The 21,706-nt window shown below is 50.6% G+C and overlaps 1 protein-coding gene across 1 annotated transcript in view; it reads right to left on the minus strand.

The window, feature by feature from the left end:
- RASA3 (RAS p21 protein activator 3) overlaps positions 1-21,706 on the minus strand; it is a 168,812-nt gene that overhangs the window by 70,359 nt on the left and 76,747 nt on the right. The window contains exon 4 of the mRNA XM_045283815.1: positions 10,004-10,080. Coding sequence (XP_045139750.1) covers positions 10,004-10,080 — 77 coding nt within the window. The remainder of the gene's footprint in view (positions 1-10,003; positions 10,081-21,706) is intronic.

A 21,706-nucleotide genomic window follows, 5' to 3' on the forward strand; every position in this document is an offset into this window, starting at 1 on the left:
GGGGGAAAGGTGCTGTGACCAAGGAGCCGAGGATTGGCCTGCAGTGAAGTCAGCTCACCCCCCTCCAGGTTTGCACTGTCAAAACAAAAGTGGCTTTGGTTAGGCAGGGAACTGCCCTGGGGAGATGCCCCCTCCAGACAGGCACCAGCAGGATGACTCACACACTCCAGATGGGCCTGTGAGAAGGGAGAATCATCCAGAACGTGTTACACAGGGAAAGAGCCACACAGTGGCAAGGGAAGCGGAGATTTCTGAAAGGGCCAACCAGGGGCTCAGGCTCTACAGAAGCCCCCAAGGGCTCGGCGTTCAACCAGCACCGTGAAGGAGGGCTTTGAGCTCCCACTGGAAAGGCAGCCTGTTTCCTGAGGCTTCGCCCTCAACCCGCACCACTGGTTGCCAACTCAGGCACGTGATGGTGAGATCATATCCTCATGTCCTCCTGACTCCGGAGCCGGGGAGCAGCAGCCTGCAAACACACGTCGGAGTCAGCCTTTCAAATCTTGGCATTAGAGGGCGTGAATGCTCTCTCCTGAATCTCTTAGGACAGAAATCCCAAAGGCTCACAGGGTGATACAGGGTTACACGCTGAGCTGCTCAGCGCAAGGTCAGCAGATCAAAACCACCAGCTGCTCCGGGGGAGAAAGAAGAGCTTTCTACTCCTGTGAAGAGTTACAATCTCAGACACCCACAGAGAGAGGGTTACACTCCAGGGCCGTGATGAGTCGGAAGGGGTCCACCAGCAGTGAGTGAGTGAGTGGACGGGAAGTTCATTTTGATTTCCATTCCTTCAACAGCAGCAGCATTCGCTCTCTGACAAGGGGGAGGGGAGCTGGGGGGGGGCAGGGAAAGCTGGGTCAAGGAGCCCTGGGCGGTGCTTATAATGCCGCACTCGGCTGCTAGCTGAAAGGTTGGGGGTTTGAGCCCACTTAGAGGCACCTTGGAAGAAAGGGCTGCTGATCTCTTTCAGGGGGAAAAAAGAAAGAGCCACTGAACCCCCGTGGAGCAGGTGTTCATTCCGACACACCTGGGTGGCCATGAGTTGCAGCTCAGTCAGTGACAACCGGGTCTTGGTTAAAGCAGGCAGGGAAGCGGGGACTGGAAAGGGACCCCAGAAAGCCTTGTCAGGAATTCCCCACCCCACCTCCGGCTGAGGGACCACACAAGAGAATGTTTGGGACCAGGAAAGGGGCAAGGATAAAGCCCGCGATGGAAGGCAACTAACAGGCTAAAGCAGCTCTGGTGGCACAGTGGTTACACATTGAGCTGATAAACACAGGCTCAGCGGTTCAAACCCATTAGTCACTCCAAGGGAGAAAAACGAGGCTGGCTGCTCCCGTAAAGATGGAACGTCTCGGAAACCCACAGGGGCAGTTGGAATGGACTCAGAGGCAGAGGGTCCAAGGCTAAAGGAGGCTGAACCAGTGAGTGAGGGGCAGGACTCACTGATGCGGACACCGTGGACACAAGGCTTCTATTCTTCTCCTCTAGTTGGGAATGGGCACTAGATAGCACGACGTGGGACACACTGAGGACACATATCTGCTGAGCATCACAACGTGCTAGGTTCTGTCCTCGTGCCGGGGACACAGTGATGAATGAACGGGGTCAAGTTGGGGGTGGGGTGTCATAAAGCACAGAGATAAGCCAGTAGAGACACAATGCCAGGGCCAAGTACTGCAGAATGCTAGCAAGGACACAAGAGGGGATAGGAGTCCAGAAGGCTGGGCTCCCATGGGGTGCTGTGGTGGAGAAGGAAATGAGGCAGGGGCAGGGATCTGAATGCAGAGGGGAGGGAGCCGTGGGGGTACCCCAATGGAAGAAGGGCATTCCAGGCAGAGGGAATATGAATGCACCACGCGGGCGGGGGTGGGACGGACACATGTGCAAAGCCAGGGGAAGGGCCAATGTCGGGCACAGAGTGTGTATGTGGGGACATGGGAGATACCCATCCCCCACCGGAAGCCCGGGCCTCTGTCTGGTCTGCAGGGAGGAGACCTGGCCCCCAGCTGCACTAACAGAGACACAGGAGCAGCTGGCCATGGAGAGCTGGAAATCCCCGAAAAGTTGGATGAGGCAGGGATGGCTCACATTTCTCCCTTCCTAATATTTAATCACCAGGAGCCCTGGGGGTGGAGTGGTTACCCACTGGCCTGTTACCCACAAGGTCAGCAGCTTGAAACCAAAAGCTACTCCGAGGGCGAAGGACGAGGCTTTCTACTCCCATAAGGGGAGTGACAGTCTTGGAGACCCACAGGGACAGTTCTCCCCTAGCACCTGGTGGCAAAGAGTCTAGGTTCTGCATGTCTTTTGGTGTTGGATCATGCCTCTGTATTGGAACAGAATTGCCAGCAGGTGCCCCTCTGGCTCAGCATGCACGAAGTTCACGCCCTTGTGTGGATGTGAGTGAGTGAGTGAGTGAGTGAACCCAGTCAGGGAAACAGCGGTGTGATACAGAGCCGGGTACCTGCAGTGAAGCCCCTAAAACCTCGCGAGAGGCAGCACACCTGAACTCCGGGCTGCCGGAGCTCTCTCCCCTTCGTTGGATCATCCTGGGAGCGAGCCCTTCTGATTTTCCATGCTCACGTGCTCTCTGAAATGAAAACTTCTTCAGAAGAAACAAACACAAAGCAAGCCGATATATGAGCATCCGCTTTTCCCAGTGCATTTCATAACACAACGCCGAGCGCCGATGAAAGCTGACTGCATCTGGGATGGAGCACACCAGCAGGAGAAGCCCTGCAAGACCCAGGGGACGCTGAAAATAGCAGCACACCCACATTCTGGCTGTCGATTACTGCTAACAGGCAGTCCTGGTTTTAGACACAACGTGTTTCTGGGTACTGTGACCCAAAGTGGGCCTCAGTGAGGCGCAGAGGGTAGTGGACACTTGGGAGCCTCATCTTTCAGGAGCAGCAGGTAGAAAATAGCAGCCTTCAAGGGGGCTTCAAAAGGTATGGAAAGAGGAGGGGAACTTTCTCACCAACTTTTAGAAGCCCCTCCTATATGCAGGTAGACGGCAGATGGACTGAAATGCTAACAGGCTGGGCCCAGTTTTGGAGTGGCAGGCTGCAGAGCAGGGAAGGGGTGAGATATGGATAGGCCCTCATCCATGACTGACTTCCTGGGGCATCAGCAAGTACAGCAAGTAGAAAGTCCCTTTCTACTGTACACACACACACACACACACACACTCCTTGTAAGGGCAGGCATTGAGGGTGGAGAAGAAAGATGTATGTGTGGACAGTAGAAAGAGCCTTTCTCTAAGGGCTTCTGTTGCTCCCAGATGGGTCAAAATGAAAGCAAAGGGTCTCAGTTAACAGACCTCAAAGTTAACAGAGACTACGGAGAGAGGAGGAGCCTTGGGGGCATAGTTGTTATGTGCTGGGCTGCTAACCACAAGGCACGCAGTTCGAAACTCCCAGCTGCTCTGCCAGAGAAAAATGAGGCTTTCTGCTCTCGTAAAGATTTATGGTCTCAGAAACCCACAGGGGTGGGTCTACTGTGCCCTATATGGTCACTCTGAGTTAGAATTAGAATTAACTTGATAGCAGTGAGTATCTCTATGGATAAGGAGAAGGCTGGTGGCGCAATGGTAAAGCTCTTAGGCAGTCTAATTCCGAAGGTGAGGACCTGGGACACCTTGGGGGCCAGTTCTCCTAGCCCTATGGGATCACTGTGCGTCGGTCGGCAGTGGGTTGAGATTTTAAGTTAGTGATAAGGAGCCCTGGTAGAGCCCCGGTGGCCCCATAGCTGAAGCACAAATCTGCGATCTGAGAGGCTGGTGGTTCGAATCCACAAATGACTCCTCCAGAGAAATGACCTGGCTCCCTACTTCTGCAAAGACTGCAGCCTGGAGCGCTCTAAGTGGCAGTTCTCTGTGGCGTGGGCACGGCTCGGAGTCAGAGAGGACGTGAGGGCACACAACAACACTGAGGAAGAAACCCAGCAGGGCACAGGTGACAGATATTTTGAGCCCAGCACGGGAATGAGAGGAGGAGGGGAGGGGGAGTGAGTGATATCCTTGTCTGCTGCTCCGGGAACTGACTGTGGAGTACACACACACACACACACACACACACACACACACCACCCCTCTCAGCGCCCCAGTTACAGTTCTGTCATAAGCCCGTCATTCTCACGGCCTCTGTTTCCTGAGCTCCTGGAGGTCGGCCCCGGCTGCTCCTTCCCTTTGGACCCCCTGTGCCTAGCACAGAGCATGCCCGGGAAGAGATGCCCCCAGTGATGTTTAATGAAGGAATGAGAAAATCCATGGAGCACCCACCGGCCCATTCATGAATGGGAGCAGTCCTCAGCTAGACATGGAGCTGAACGTGAACTAGGACAGCTCTAGTCTGCCGGGGAGAGTAAGCTGACATTCCTTATGGAGCTAGAATCAGCTTTTCTCCACCACGTACTCCTAGTCCCAGCTTCCTCCTCTTGGTGCGGAGACATGAACACCTGGCATGAAGTGTTCTATGACAGGCACCGAGCTGCTGATTGTTGTGATGTTTGTTCATAGCTGCCTGTGTCGAGTTAGACACCAGCATGGTGGTCCCATGCACAGAGAACCCACTACTGCCTGCTCCTGCGTGTGTTAGTCTGGGTGGACTAGAGAAACAAATTCACAGAAACTCATATGCGTATAAGAAAGAGCTTTCTATATAAGAGCAATTGAATATTGAGAAAATGTCACAGCCCAGTTCAGATCAAGTCCATAAGTCCGATATTAGCCCATATGTCCAATACCAACCTATGAATTGGTATACTCTTCAGACTCACTAAACACAAGCAATGACATAGAATGCAGGAAGATCACAGGCCAGTGGGTGGAAAGTATTGTGGCTCCCGTGGTGGTGTAAGCATCTCAACACTGGCGTGGGTCTCCACGTGGCTCCTCCAGCTCCAGGGCTCTAGCGTAGCTCCATGTGTCTTGTCACCAGGAATACCAAGCAGAGAGTCTGTCTGTATTTGGCCTCCAGTCAGGTATTTTTATCTCCTTAGTGCCTCCAAATGAGGTCATCAAGCTGCGACCTGATTGACAGGCTAGACTCCACCCCTTCTCAAGTTGACACCAGATTAGGTATCTACCACACGGCCTATCTACCACATTGCCATCCCCATGATGGGCTGGCGACTAGACGGCTGTGTGCTGGAGGATTCGCACTGGTTTGACTCCAGAAGTAGGTGGGCAGGCCTTTTTCCTGATCCATCTTAGTCTGGAAGCTTCACGGAAACCGATTCAGCAGCCTAGCAACACGTAAGCCTCCGCAGATAGACCTATAGGCGGTGGCTGCCCACAAGGTACACTGGCCACCCACACAGAACGCGGGCATTCTGCCACAGAACGACGTCCCCATGAACAGCTGCAGGGACAGTTCGGTTCTTACAACAACCGTTGGATGAAAGCAGGGCAGAATTTCCTCATTTGCATTTCAGATGTAGAAAATAGGGCACACAAGCCACTCATTTCGTTTGGAGGGAGCTTCAAAAGATGCATGGAAAGTTTCCGTTATCTTTTAACTCCAGCATTTCAGGAATTTTTTGAAGCCCCGTCCCCCCCACCCATAGTAAGTGGCAAAATCCAGATGAGATCTCAATCAAGATTTCTGGCTTTAAATTCACTGTTCTTAAAACGATCCCCCACTGCCCCCACCTCCTGTCATGCTAAGCAGACAAAGGGCATGAGTAGTTGCGAAACACACGGGCATTTCTGGATGTCTGGCTGATAAGCTATGCTGTGGTCAGGGACCTTCCCGATGCTTCCTCAACACACCATTGTTACTGAGGATGAGCAGCTAGGCGCCAGCGATGCCGAGAATCCCCCAGCAGTCAAGGAGAGCACATGCTTCTGAGGCTACAAAACCACCTCTAACGCAAAGTAACAGAGGCGAGAGCAAAAGGGAGGCGCGTTGGTGGTACAGCGGTTATTGTGTGTGGGGGGCTACCCGCAAGCTCAGCCAGTTGAGACCACCAGCTACTCCGCCAGAGGAAGACGGAGCTCTCTACTCCCATAAAGAGTTACCGTCTCGGAACTCACAGGGGCAGTTCTACCCTGGCCTGTAGGGTTGCCATGAGTCGAATCAACTCAATGGCAGTGAGTATAGGACAAACGGGAAGCGAACTTGGGGTACGCTGTTAAAATGCTTGGCAGCCAGCTGAAAGATCACCAGCTGCTGGGTGGGAGAAAGATCAGGCATTCTGTCCTTTAAAGACGTGCAGCTTCTGAGACCCTTCTGTCCCACAGGGTCACTATGAGTAGAATCGACTTGATGGTAGCGGGGTTGGTTTGTTTGGGGCAGGGCGGCAAAACGAGAACTGTTTCCGGGTGGGATGGCATCTAAAGGTCTACGGTGTGGCCCTGGCAAGCATCAGTTCATCGTGTTTTGGTGACCCACCCCCCGCCCCAACCATAAAATTATTTCGTTGCCACTTCATAACTGTAACTTTGCTGTTATGAATCGGGCGACCCCTGTGAAAGGGTCGTTCGACCCCCAAAGGGATTGCGACCCACAGGTTGAGAGCCGCTGGCTTAAAGCTTATGGTTCAGGTCAGTCCTTACAGTGTTGAAGGCTGTCCTCTTCCCAAGAGCTCCCAGGGAGCAGAGAGGACAGACTCATCCAGTCAACCAGAGCAGGACAGACTAATGTAGCTCCCGTGAAGCTTGGCTACAAACATCAGTAGAGACCCCCATACAACTAGCCCAAGTTGGGACCCCACCACCTCGTGCCACAGTACTGCAACGTAGTGACACTGTCTGTTCGTCATTTGCAGATATTCTCGTCCCTGCAGCGCTGCCAGTCCCATGAAGGCCGAACCTCATGGCCCTTGCTCACCTCCACATTTAAGCACCTGGCACAAGGCCAGACACAGAGTCGACCAGTGGGCACACACCAACATCACATCAACCACCAGTGCAGAATGCCTGGCCTACAGGCCATAGAGGGTCCGTGAAACCGTCAGCACTAGTTAACATCACACACCTCACCGTGGCAGTTCCAGCCATCATGTCAAACCAAACCAAACTCACTGCCATCAAGACCGTTTTGACTCATAGAGACCCTATGTGGCAGGGCATGACTGCCCTGTGGGTTTCTGAGACTGTAGCGCTTTTTTTCTTTTTAGACTGTAACTCTATGCAGGAATAGAAATCCTAGTCTTTCTCCTTCGGAGCAACTGGTAATTTCAAACTGCTGATCATGGGGTTAGTAGCCAACACATAACCACTGCCCCACCAGGGCGCCTTTAAACTAAAAATAAAATGCCATCAAACAAGTCAATTCTGACTCACAGTGATTCTATCGCACTGGGTAGACCTACCCCTGTGGTTTCCGAGACTGTAACTCTCCACAGGAGTAGAAAGTCTCATCTTTTTGCCTTGGGGAGGCTGGTGGTTTCAAAGGGCTGGCTTTGGGGTTAGAAGACAATTCATCACCACTACCCACCCACCAACCAGGGGTCCTTCAGGGTGAGCAGATGCAATGTCTGACCAGTATGGCCTGAAATTGATGTTATAAATACTCAAATGGCCCTTGCCACAAAAAGGTTCCCCATCCCTGAAAACCAAACCCAACCTACTGCATTGAGATGATTCCGGCTCCTAGTAACCCTAAAGAACAGAGCAGAACTGCCTTTGGGGGCTTTTCTAGACGTTAAACCTTTATGGGAGCAGACAGCTTCATCGTTCTCCCTCATGGTGGCTGGCAGGTTTGAACTGCCGACTTTGTGGTTCACTGCTCGATTTGTAACCCACTACACCACCTTCAGCACCCTCTATAGAGCGTTGAAGTATGCAGATACCAACCCAAGAGTATTTCCAGCTAGTCTAGGGTAGGCTGGGGCCTGTGTGCTTTTAAACAAAACAAAACATGGTGGCGAGATTCTGATAGGCACCGGGGGCCGAGCACCATGGCGGTGCCATGCACTCACTCACTCGCTCACTGGGTCAGCAGGTTCTGAATACATGAGTGAGCGCACCACGTGGCCACTGTGAGTCGGCACTGACGCCACGGCTGCGGGCTTGATTTCGTTTGTTTGTTTGAAATCGTTTCACTGGCATGTACTTCATATATCATACAGTTTAACCATCCAGCCATATTAAGAAGAACTATGCAAGCATTACCAAACTCAAGTTCAGAATGTTTCTTCTCATACTCATGGTTGTTAGCTCCCAGAACCTCCCCACAACCTCCGGCCAGAACCTTACTGTCACTGTAGACCCACCGATCCTGGATTTCATATACAGAAAATTGTACAAAAAAAAAAACACAATCATACAACACAAGCAAACCAACCAACAACAATGACTGGACGAACCCTATTATTATTATTAATGCTACCAAAAATGCCATCTGCTTGCTCGATCGCGTCTGTAAGCATCCTTTTAAGCAAGGCCAGGGCTTTTGCGTCTAAGAATCATTATTCAAGTGCCTGTTTGCATGCATCTTGCCCTGTCTCCTGGTGGAGCCCCTTAACCCTGCCTGTCGCAGAGTCAGCATCTGTCACCCCCTGCTGAGCTGGAGGGTGCTCGTGTCTGGCACACCTGAGCCCCAGCAGAAATATTGCAGTACATGCCTCATCATGGCTGAAAGAAAGAATGAAGAGATAATGAATGGCTGAGAGCCCTCAACGGTTCACAAGATGTGGATGCTGCCCGCAACTCGGATGAAGGTCATAGCATCTGAGCCCGTGTTTAACCCGCAATGTGGAAGGGCAGCATTCCAAGGACCGCACTGAGAGCATCCTCTTACACTCAACGAGGAGACACTGCTACATATCGGAAGACTGTTAGAGAGGGGCCAAGGAAGGGATGCTCGTGCTTCTGCCGGGGAACATGTGCCACTAAATTTACTGGAAGGACCATCTTGAGGAGGTGCCTTATCATATGGCCCAACGTCCTTGATGATGACCCTCCTCAGGGTGACCACATTTCTCATCCTAATATCAGGAATACTGTTGTCCCTCCCTGGGGAAAAAAGAGGGGGAGGGTGCTTTTGTAGTTCGCTGCCAGCATTGAGTGGGCCCTTTACTCATGGTGACAGAACAAAATGCTGACCGGTCCTGTGCCATCCCCATACTCGGGTGGGGATCAGTGAGATGTAGACCTTCCTTCATAGCCTGTCGTAGTCTGGAAGCTCTGCTGACACCTGTTCAGCATCCAGGCAAAGAAGGGGCTAGCCCCTGCTGAGGGATGGGTGGGGCTACGCATGGAGTGCCCTGGCTGCTGAGAGAACCTGGATCTCCCGCATGACAGAGTAGAATACTTCCCCCTGCTGGACCACCACTGCCCTGGATAGCTGTTTCAGGACCCATGCCCGGAGACACTCAAGTCCCCCTCCCTCACACTGGGGCAGAAAACTAAGCCAGGGCCCGCACATCAAAGACATAGGCCATCTCTTGATACAAATCTTTCTACATACAACACATACGTGGGACTGGTTTTGTTTCTCCAGGCAGCCCAGCCTCCCATCCCAGCTCGACTTCTTCCAAGAGAGATTTGTTTGCTCCTTTGGCAGTCCATGGCAATTTGAATATTCTTCGCCAGCACCCTCATTCAAATGTATCCACTCTGGGAGGTCTTCCTTATTGAAGTTCCCCATCGGTGCTCCCGGAACCAGCAGCGGTCAGAGGACACCGGGCACTGCGTGCAGCTGCTGCATGAGACCTCCTTAAAGTGTTGAAAAACCGAGAGGATGAAGAGGCGCCTGACCCACGCCATGATGTTTGCAGTCAAAGTGGACATGGGCAGTGCCGGCACCATGAGAGTGACCTTTCTGCCGGAGAGCTACAGCCACTGGCAAGACGGAGACATCCCCTCTCAAGACGAGCCCTTGCTTGCCCGAGGCTCTTCCAGAGACCAGGCCAGATGCTCACACAGGATGGCATCCTGGCAACACAGCGAGCCTGGAAATTCTGATGTGTTTGTTAAAACACAGATGCAGTCAGGCTTCCTGATAGTGAGATCAGCGAGAAGATAAAGCGTGACCGTCCATCCCGTGTGCCTTACCGTGTGGCCAGTTTGTGGCAAACGACACCCGTGTCTGTGATGACCTCGCTCAGCCGCATCTCCAGGTGGACCTTCCCCTGAAAGGACAAGACACAGCACATCACGAAGGTGGCAGTGCCACCCACAGCACCTCTGCCCCTGCCCCGGCCACCGAGGCGCAGCACCTCATAGGTTTCCCACGGTGCCAGGCAGGCAAAGGCGGGCACCTCTCAACTTACTGCCCTGAATGTCTGTGCCCCAAGCACAAAATTCAGATATCATGCAGCTGTCTTATTCCACAGTGCAATCACATCAAGCAGTATCGTGGTACAATTCCTATCACCATCGGTTTCAGAACGTTCTTTCTTCTTGAATTCCTTGATATCATCTCCCCTTGACCACCCACCCCCGCCCACTGTACTTCCCAGGATCTCATATTCTACCTGCTAGCTCTATAGGTTCATCAATGCTGTGTTTCATATACCGAAAAACAGAAAAACATACAGCAAAGATTCAAGAGGGCTAACCACGATGACAAAATACATCCGAGCTACACCTCGATATGAAGAAAATGGAAAAAAGCAACACAGAAAATGCTGATCTGGCCCAACATGTATGAGGGGAATCAACTGACAAGATTTGAACTGTCTAAATACAAAATTCGTACACAAGACCCCGGGAGGCACCCGCTGGCCATTCCCGATGTCCTCTAACTCAAACCTCAATGACTTACCCATGCTGACGACAGTTTCCTTCGAAAGAGTTCAATGCTTAAAGGTCTGTTCAGATGAACAGATCTGTCACCAGGCCTTATGACTGACTGTGCATATTTAGGGGCAGACCTGCTCCCAGCACTGTGTGAGGCAGACGGGCGGTTTCAGAAGAAGCATTCGGGAAAGTTTGCTCGATGAGGCAGCATCATAAATGTGTTGCTTGAAGTTGATCGTTTATGTTCCCCTGCATGCCCCGGCCTTGGGATGGGCTAACTCAAACCTCTGGGCCCGCCCAGGGCGGGGCCAAGGACACAGAGAAATCTCTCCTGAGAATGGGTCTCTGGGCCTCCTCTATTTTGATCATGCTAAGGCCTGGATAAAGATGCAAGGGACTCTTAGAGTCCCATTCTCCACGAAGAAAGGCAATGCTCACAGATGCTTCTAGAAAGACTGGAGGAAGTAGGTGGAGGAATAAGTGAAATATGGGGCTCGGGAGCATGGAAACTCCCCCACAGCTCTATGCCTACACCTATATCTTTATCTCCAAGGATCCTGGTGACATAGGGGTTACTCCATGGGCTGCTAACCTCAGGGTCAACTGTTTGAAACCACCAGCTGCTCCATGGGAGAAAAAGCAGGCTTTGTCTTTCGGTGAAGAGTTACAGAGCAGTTCTTCCCTGCCCTGCAGGGTCACTGTTTGTCAGAATTGACTGGAAGGCAGTAAGGTTAGTTTTAAGGTTTCTATAGTATATCTGGAACCCGGATGGCATCATGGATTTAGCCACTGGGCTGCTAACCTCAAGGTCAGCGGTCCCAAACCACCAGCTGCGCCTCAGGAGAAAGGTGAGGTTTTCTATTCCTATGAAGAGGGCCGGCCTGGGAAACCCACACCAGCAGTTCCACTCTGTCCTATATGGTCACTATGAGGCAGAATTGACTCGATGGCAGTGAGCTGTTTCTGTATCTAAGGAGTCTGCTGGCACAGTGGGTTAAGTGTTGGGCTGCTACCCACAAGGTCGGTGGTTCAAACCCACCAATGTTGTGTAGGAGAAAGTCGGGGTTGTCTGCTCCCATCAAGATTTACAGCTTTGGAAACCCTAAGAAGAGTCCTATTCTGTCCTCTCAGATCACTGTGAGTAGGAAATCAACTCCCTCTCTATCTATTTCTATCTGTGTCTATGTATGGAGTTCCTGGGTGGTACAAACGGTTCACACACTCAGCTACTGACCCAGAGATTCGAGGTTCAAGTTGACCCAGAGGTGCCTGGTGATCTACTGTCCAAAAGGCCGCCATTGAAAACCCATGGCAGTACGATTCGCTGTGCCACTCATGAGCGTGAGCTGAGTCAGGCTCTACTCACAGTAACTGGGGATCTATGCGGACAAGCTACAGATGCTTCTACAGTGCAGACAAAAGTAGGAGCGGATACAGAAGGGCATATACATACTAGGTCATTGCTCCCTCCCTTGGCACCCCTCCTGAGCCTTATGTAGGTGACACTCACATAGCATCGCTGAATTCTTATAGTCACTTCTGCACTATTTCATTTTCCCTGGGCATCTTTACAAGACACCCTGTGCTATTGACATCTCCCCAGGTGCATGTTACTCCCCGGGGCCTTGGGATTCCGAGGGTCTCAGCCCTACTCCCCACATACACAGTCAACAGCTAGTCCCGCCTGACTGAGGGACTGTGTGGTACTTACGTGATTTCAGGTTCATCTGAAGATACATAAAAGTGTAGGGGTAATATTCAACCTGTCAATCAGGTCATAGACTGACGGTACCTCCTTGTGAGTGTGGCCTTCCCATAAGGATGGTCCTGGAACCTCCCTCTGCCTTCAGCTTCCTGCTGGCTGACCTTAATGGCAGCCAGAGCCCTGGAGATACATTCACTGCCATTGCATCCACAAGATTTTGCACCCACCAACCTGTGACCTCCCTGCATTCTGCATCATTGCATGTGGCTGTGTGTGCTGAAGAGGGACTTATGGACTATTATGGACTTGAGTTGGACTGGGCTGGGATATTCTTTCCATGCATGATTACTTATTGATATAAAGTTCTCTTATACATACATGAGTGTCTGTGGATTTGTTTCTCTATTCAACCCAGCCTAACACAGACTGCATGCAGAATGGACCCACATGGACCCGAAACTTGGACCTGGATGAGTGCAGGCTCTGGCTCTGGCTTTCCTCAATCCAGCAGACTGGATGGCTGACAGGGTATATACAAGCTGTTCTGGAGCCCACCCTCATTAGTCCAGGAGAAGGCTGGTTCCATTCCTATTCCCAGTCCACCCTGGACCCGAGCTCTGGCTGCATCTGAATGGAGGCCGGGATATGGTTGAAACTCAAAACCCAATGTTTGGCCTGTATGAAACTATCCTGCAAACAGCACAAGGTTTTTGGACTCATCTCCCCAACTCACTCTTCTGGGCAGTCATAAGGCTCTTCTGAAGCTGGGTGGTGTCAAGGTTACTCGTTGGGTAACCTTGCTAACTGCAAGGTCAGCAGTTTGAAACCACCAGCCGCTCTGCGAGAGAAACACGGAGCTTTCTAACCACGTAAGTCACAGCCTCAGATACCCACTGGGCAGTTCTACCCTGTCCTATAGGGCCGCTGGGTGTTGGAGTCGACTCAGTGGCAATGCCTTTTTTGGTTTTCTGCTTAAACGAAGGAAAGGGACTGCTTTGGGTGTGTGTAGTTTTCAACAGTGTGTTAGTTTGGGTAGACGAGAGAAACAAATCCATAGAAACTCACATGTGTTTAAGAGAGCGTTTTATATAAAGGGTAATTGTACATTAATAACCCATCCCAACTGAGTCCAAATCAAGTCCAAAAGTCTGGTATTATCCCATATGTCCAATACCAATCTATAAAGTCCTCTTCAGACTCATGAAACACATGCAATGACGCCAAATGTAGGACAATCACAAGCCAGTGGGCGGAAAGTCTTTGGATCCATTGGCATTGTAAGCATCTGAGCAGAGATAGGGGTCTCCACATGGCTTCTCTAGAACCCAGGGCTGCATCAGGGTAGCTTCTCCTCAGGGATGTCTCACAGGGAGTAAGTCTTGTCAGTAGAGTGTCTCATAGGGAGTGAGCCAAGAGCCAGGAATAGGGAAACATAGGATTTCCCAGAATCCTCAGAAGGCCAAGCCCACACAGAGGCCTCATTGGCTATGACCCAGTTGACAGGCTCGACTCCCCCCTTCACTCTTTATCCTCTCAAGTCCCAAATTGACACCAGATTCTGTAACTACCACAAACAACCTCACTAGCTAAGCATTCCTTCCACATAACCCACAAATCAGGTTCATAATACTGCTCAGCGGCTCTTAAGAGAAAGAGGGGCCTGGCTAACATGCTTCCATCATCAAAGGTGAGGATGGGTGAGGAGAAGAGGAAAAATGCATGTCCACCCCAAACCAAATCCATGGCTGATGAGTCGGTTACCCCTCACCTTGATCCTACGGGACAGGGTAGCAGTGCCTCGTTGGGCTCCTGAGTCTGCACATCCCCATGGAGGCAGACTGCTGCATCTCCTTTCTCCACCGAGAGGCAGGCAGATTTGAGCCGGTGCTTTAACTACCGTGCCATCAGGGGTTATTTTGAAATATCGCCATGAAGACAAAGGGGCGGTGAAGAAAGGCACCAACCTTCACTTGTTCCCCAAAATAAAAATGAAACCAGGATTCGGGGCTTAGTGACTTTGGGGGGAACGCCTCTCTCTGGTTTCGGCCAGAATGCACATCTGTCCCTGTGTGTACCTCCTGAAAGGTTGCAGGGCAGACATCAGGAAGACAGCCACTGTTCTCTCACAGCTGTCAGTCTCCGATGGGCCAACAAGACCCCACCCACTGCGGGCATGAGGTTCAAGCGGAATGCGTGGTGGGTGCAATCAACGGGAGCCCAAGGGTTAGCCACAGAAGCTTACCTTACCTCAAGCAAGCCCCACCTTCCCACCCACCCCAACCCCCCTGGCCTGAGCCCCTTTGATGGGGTACGGTAATCAGCATGCTCAGAAACAAACAGCTGCCTCCACACACACACACCCTGAGCCTTGCTTACACGGTCCCCGGATGAGGCGTGCCCTTACAGGAATTCTATTGCAAGACACTACTAAAAACACAACTTGCCACACCCTGAGAGGCTAACCCCAAACGAAAGCGCTTCCTCTGGCAGCGGCAGGTGCTGGGTCATGAGGCCAGGGGCAGCCAGCCGCAGGGCCTTGAAATGAACCCTCCTCAGGGCTGTGGGAATCGGCGGGCCAGCCCTGTCCTCACAGGCCAGGAGACGCAGAGCGTCTCTGAGTACCTCCGCAGATGCCTGAAACACCGAGGAGGGCCTTGGCCTCAGGAGGCACAGCAGCAAATGCATTCACAAGCATCCGTGACCTCTCCCGTCTGCTGTGTGGAAGGCATCCTTCCTGGCTTAAAGCACATGGCCACAGCGCTCTGGCACGATGCAGGCTTTGGAGCCAAGCAAAACTGGAGTGAAGCTTGCCTCAGCCACTCGATAGCTATATGTGCAGCAGCGGCAAAGTGCCTGTTCTCAGCTAGCTACCTGCAGGGAACTTTGCTCGGTGACTTCAAGGACGAGGAGGGTGATGCAGTGGCAGTGCAGCCCAATGACTAAGCATCTGGACTTTAGAACTAGGCCCCATACATCGTATCTGTGTGGCTCTGGGAGAGTCACTGGATAAGGCATTCACTAGATGGTGCTGGCTGCGATGAGCATTTGCAAAGTGCTTGGTGCCGGGTGCGTATTAAGTACTACACAAGTGTTCCCTGAGCCAAGTGCTAACTCAGGACCTTCTAGAGGTCAAACCCAAACCCAACCCTCCAATGTCAAGTCTCACTGTATGGGACAACTATTGTCCCCAGGAGTTGCATGGCTAGGCAGCTCTTCTTATCACATGAGGAAATCATCCCACGGGCAAAAAAGTCTCTTAACACAGTTAATCTGGCAACATCCATTCAGCTAACAAATATTTATTAAGCACTCACTATGCTCCAATGAGCCCTGCTGGCACAGTGGGTTAATCACTGGACTGCTAAACTTGAGATGAGCAGTTCAAAACCACTAGCTGCTCTTCAGGAGAAAGACAAGGCTTTCTATCCCCATAAAGATTTACACTCTTGGAAGTGCACAGGGGCAGTTTGACTCGTTTCTGTAGGGTGGCTGTGAGTCAGAATAGACAACAGTGGTTACGCTGTGGAGCTAAACTTGAGTCTTAGGGTTTCTAACCCAAACCAAACGCACTGCTAGAGTTGATTCTGACTCACAGTGACCCTATAGGACAAGGTAAAATTGTCCCTGTGAGTTTACGTGACTGTAACTCTTGATGGGGTAGAAAGGCTTATCTTTCTACCATGGTGGTTTTGAACTGCTGACCTCACACTTAAATGCCTAGCGCTTACCCCACTATGCTACCAGAGTTCCAAGACTCAAACTGTTACCATTTATCCACATAATTTCTAATGCAGGCACTTTCGAAGTATGTAAATCTAGGCGCCTAAGCCTAGCCTTCCCAGCCAGGAGAGGCCTGGCTCACCACACTCTCACCTCCATTGCCTCGAGCCCAGGGCCAGGCCTGGCAGCAATCCCAGCTCTGCCACGCATTAGCTGGGGTCCCAATAACTAATGGGGGGCATCCAGGGAGGCAGACGTCGGTGCCCCATTGGCTTTGTGGGTAGAGGAGACAAAATGATTTGGGAAGTGATGCCTAATAGTGATGATGATCAGGATGCTGAAAGACGTTTGTCACTGTTTGGTGATGTTGTTAGTATTTCCCTTTTATTGAGTACTGGCCACGAGCTGAAAGCCTTACAGAGCTTACATCGCTTTCTCTCACAAGCCTGTAACATACATGCTGCCATCCCTCTGAAGCGGTGAGGATGCCGAGGCTTAGAGAACTTACGCCTTAAACCCAGACACAGATTGACAGCTCGTGGCAGACAGACAGAGTACAAATCTGCCGTTAGAGATTTGTTTCCTTCCTGACAGTCGGGCACCGTCCAACAGCGTTCACAAATGCACCGGCGTGCCAGCTCCTGCCACGCATGCTTTCTAAAGTGTGCAGTGGCCACCATTCAAGAGACACATCTGTGTCATAGCGTCATTTTGGGGGGGACATGTGAAGACTGTGTTCCTGATGAGGTCCACCACCCCCGCCCCAAGTTACCACTGAGTACATTGGCACATGACATCACGCGGCACACTGTCCGCTTTCCTGTTTCCTGTTTTTCCCAAGGAGGGAGACTCACACCTCGACAGGATCAGATCCGGGTAATTGTTACTGTTTCCCATCTTGAGTCAATACTTTGTTACCAAGATGTCACGTTGTAGAAGACAACCTGTGCCGGTTCCACCTGCTGGTACCTCGGGAGAGGGATGACAGGCACCAAACAATGGGATTGGAGTTCAAACAGCAAGGGCGCTGCTGAAAGTGCTTACGTCCATCTGAAGAGTGGAAATTCACATCTTAATGTCGGTCACGCTGGACCAGTATCAACAGGCAGCAACAGGCTTGCTTCCTTCCCACCCAGTTTCCCAAGGTGATTGGCTCTGACAGCTAGCACCCCCTGCCAAACCAAATCTTGCTGCTATCCAGTGATGTGGACTCATAACAAGCCCCCTGTGGGTTCTCAAGACGGTAACTGATGACTGGAGTAGAAAGCCCTGTCTTTCTCCTGTGGAGCAGCTAGTGGTTTTGAACTGCAGGCCATGCGGATTGCAGCCCAACAAGTAACCACAACACTACCAGGCTCCTCAGCATGCCCTGCAGTAATGACAAAGGACACTCTCTCTTAGCCGAGATCAAAGGCTCTCACATCCATCTGCTTCCTGGTGAGGGAGGAAGTGTAGATTGTCCAAAGTACCGCCTCTTTTACAGCAGGCTTCCCATCCCCTCCTCCCTGCATAATGCCTGTCTGTGCTTAAAACCTGCTCAGCTCCATACACTCCACACCTCAAAGAAATGGGAAAATCTGGGCTTGTTTTGATCCCAACAAAAGCTCTCTCCCTATCGCAGTCACAATCACCATGTGCCAATCAGGACAGGAGGCCATGCCCAGGTCTTAGCACGCCTCTTGAGACCCAGTACCCCATGGATAGGCTAGCCTGACTGTGCTCAGTAACCATTTGCCTGGACGGTATATATCAAGATCCAGGCAAATGCTCTTGCTTTTAGACTGGTCTATGGAAAGAGAACAGGGCTTATTTCATCCTTCTTTCTGCCCAAATTTAAAGAGAATGATGGTAGTGTCAAGAGAGAGGGGGCAGAGGGTGGGGTCAGTGGTAGAACTCTCAGCTTTCACACAGGAAACCCAGGTTCAATTCCACCCCAGGCATCTCATGGTGCTTCCACCACCTGTCTGTCCAAGGAGGCCTGTGCGTTGCTACAATGCTGGGCAGATTTCAACAGGACTTCCAGACTGATAGAGGGGGTGAAGAGTCAGCATGCCATTAATCAAACTATTAGACATATAACATAATTTAAGACTTAGTTTGTTAAAAATCCAAAACATGACAGCGCCCTCCCTAGCTTAAACGTTTCCTTTTAAGCTTAAGTACAGATGGTCTAACTCAGGAAGTTGGCAAGGAAGACCATTTACATAAAAGGGGGAACATGAGACCTCAGGGGATGGTGCTCTGATAACCCGGAGAGAACTATAGATACCAGCCGGGTTCTCGGACACTGGCTTCTTGTGTCATATTGCTTGAGGTCCTGCAGTCATTGCAAAACCTGCTTCTTCTGGTCACATTCTTTTTTTAAATTTTTTACTGGAGATAATTTTATTGATCGTTTTATTGGGGACACGTACAGCTCTTATCACAATCCACCCATCCATCCATCCATCCATCCATCCATCCATCGTGTCAAGCACGTTTGTACATATGTTGCCATCATCATTTTCAAAACATTTTCTCTCTACTTGAGCCCTTAGTATCAGCTCATGTTCCCCCTTCCTTCCCTCATGAACCTTGATAACTTATAAATTATTATTTTTTCATGTCCTACACTGATCGATGTCTCCCTTCACGCACTTGTCATCCCCCAGGGAGGGGGTTATATGTAGATCATTGTGCTCAGTACCCCCTTTCTCCCCCACCGTCCCCTTCCCCTCCTGGTATAACTACTCTCATTATTGGTCCTGAGGGGTTTATCTGTCCTGGATTCCCTGTGTTTTGAGCTCTTATCTGCACCTGTATACATGCTCTGGTCTAGCCAGATTTGTAAGGTAGAATTAGGGTCATGACTGTGAGGGAAGGAAGCATTAAAGGGCTAGAGCAAAGTTGTATGTTTCATCGGTGCTATACTGCACCCTGACCAACTCATCTCTTCCTTGTCTGGCCACATTCCTTAGGGTATATAATTTGCTGGGCTTTCATTGGAGGTAGCAAACCCCACTGTTTCTTTCTGCCTTGCACTTGCAGGAATAAATTTAGAGCTTAGAATCAACCTGGTGCCTCTGGCAGAAATAGTGACAGGCAACCCCGATCCTTGTTTCCTGGTATCTCACCTCTGAGGGACCCGGAATAAAGACCCGGTTATCTTCTCCCTACAAGCAAGCCCGAGAAAACACCGTGCATGATAAAGGCCCAGGCCATCACTCATCCTGAGGTTAGTGCCGAACCCAGCAGGGTTTCAATCAGCTGTGCATGGGGTTTCTGAGTCCAGAGAAGACTTCCAGCAGTGAACAAGAACAACACTAGCAAGAAGTTTGAAGAAGGGGCTGATGGTTAAGAGACTTTGGGTAATGACTCAATGTTTTGCAATGACTCATGAACTATATGCAGAGAGAGTAAGCTCTTTTCTGAATATGAGTTGCACTTCAATGGCAAGTTTATGAAAACAAAACAAAACAGAGTGAACAAACTTCATGTAATAGCCTTTGAAGCTTCCTGGGAGGAGATAGGGAAGGAAACCTCTGGTTCTACAAGGCAGCCCATTTGGGGAAGATGGGTGGGGCACAAGTGGCTGAACAGGGTGCCTGGCACACAACAGGTGCTCAACAAGCACTTTCTAGATGAATGTATGTGCATGGACGGATGCCTTCTCTGCCCATTCAATCCACAGGATTCATGACCTAAAAGTTAAGGAACCCCCCAAGACGTCACAGGTCTGGGGTTCCCCGTATTCTTTTGTCCTCTTTTGGCAGTTGCTACTGACTGCCTGCACAGCCTAGGAACGACCATTCAATGATGTCATCGCCAGGGAAAGTTGCCTGCTCCTCACTGGCTGTCATCATCCTATTCCCATGTAACCCGCCAAGCGCCAAGGAAGGAAGAGAAATGACAATTTAGAAATAGATGTAAAATAAAGGCATTTACCAAAACCCTTTAACAAATCAATTCCAGAAGGAAGAGGGATAGGTTTCAGATGGTCCCCCAGGCAGGCTCCATCTCTGAGGCTGAATGATCTCACGCTGGCTCCTGTTTGACAATTCTTCCTTCTCTGACATGTGTCTTTTTGACGGTGAATTACCTAGCAGATGGAGTACGGAAACCATATGCTGTCCTCTGCCCTTCTAAAAGTTGGTCAAGGTGACATTTCAGGAGGAAATGGCACTGCAGGGAAAGGATGCTGGCTGTCATCTGAAAGGCCAGCTGGGATCTGGTGGAGGGCACCGTTCCCTCTTTGTCATGGTCAGTGCATGAGAGGCCACCTACAGATTTCATAGAAGAGCAGTGCAGCACTGCGCGCAGCCAGGGGTCAGTAAGCACGCATTCTGGTCCTCTTTCCTGTCACAGCTGATCATTGCCTTGCCTGGTCTTTAAATTCCTAGAAAGGTGGCCGCTGATAAAAAGCAAGCTCAAAGAGGAGATGGGACTGGTCGACTGGCATCAGGCCTACCTTACAGCATCAATTAGAAAGCATTCCCGTGATACAGTGTCAGATCACAGCATACGATTTAGATGGATAAGGGGCTGGGAAGGTTCTGTATCTCGACCCTGGTAGTAGTCACAAAAATCTACACATGGATTAACACTGCACAGAGCTAAACACACACACACACACACACACACACACACACACACACACACACGGGGTTATGGAAAAGAGGTGAAGCCTGAATAAGGTCTATGGACTGTATAAATGTCAGGCTTCTGGTTATGACATTACACTACAGCTCTACAAGGTATTCGCATTGGGGAAAACTGGTGCAGAACACAGGATCGTCTGTACTTTGTTGATTCATCACATATACATGGGAGAATGCACATATTTGCTAGGTTTTATTCCTTGTGTACTAAATCAGAAGCCCTGATGGCACAGCAGCTAAGCACGCAGCTGCCAATTGAAAGGCTGACAATTAGAGCCCACCACCAGTTCTACTAGGAGCCCTGGTTATACAGTGGGCTGTTAATTGCAAGGTCTGCAGTTCAAAACTACCTAGGGAGAAAGACAAGGCTTTCTACTCCCATGAAGAGTAATAGACTCAGAATCCCACGGAGGCAGTTCTCCTCTCCCCTATGAGGTTGCTCTGAGTCGGAAGTGACTCAATGGCAGTGAGTTGGGAATTTGTTTGTTCGCTTGCTTGCCAGTTCCACAGGACAAAGATGAAGGCAGTCCCCTTCTATAAAGATTAGTCTGGAATATTCTATAAGCAAGGGCTGTGTAGAGTCAGAATCAGCTCAACTACAATAGGTTCTGTGTTTGGTCTATAATACGTGACTGGCACTTGTCTGTCAGTTTCTCACACTGTGGTGGCCTGGGTGTTGTTATGATACTGGAAATTATGGCAATGGTCCTTTAAATACCAGCCAGGTACCTCATGGTGGACAGGTTACAATTGCGTTTCCAGACTAAGAAAAACTAGAACAAAAGGCCCCCAAAAGAGGCTTCTTCCAAAAATTAGCCAATGGGTGCCTTATATGTAACAACAGAACATTGTCCTAGTGATTGTATCCCCAAAGGGATCAACTGCCAGAGTAGGACTTCATGTTGAACCAGTAGGCCAGTGAGGATCAGGAGGCTAATGCAGGACAGAGCAACA

This window comes from Echinops telfairi, unplaced genomic scaffold, assembly GCF_000313985.2.
Source record: "Echinops telfairi isolate 266 unplaced genomic scaffold, ASM31398v2 ScPeMD7_7467;HRSCAF=8505_1, whole genome shotgun sequence".
Taxonomy (NCBI): domain Eukaryota; kingdom Metazoa; phylum Chordata; class Mammalia; order Afrosoricida; family Tenrecidae; genus Echinops; species Echinops telfairi.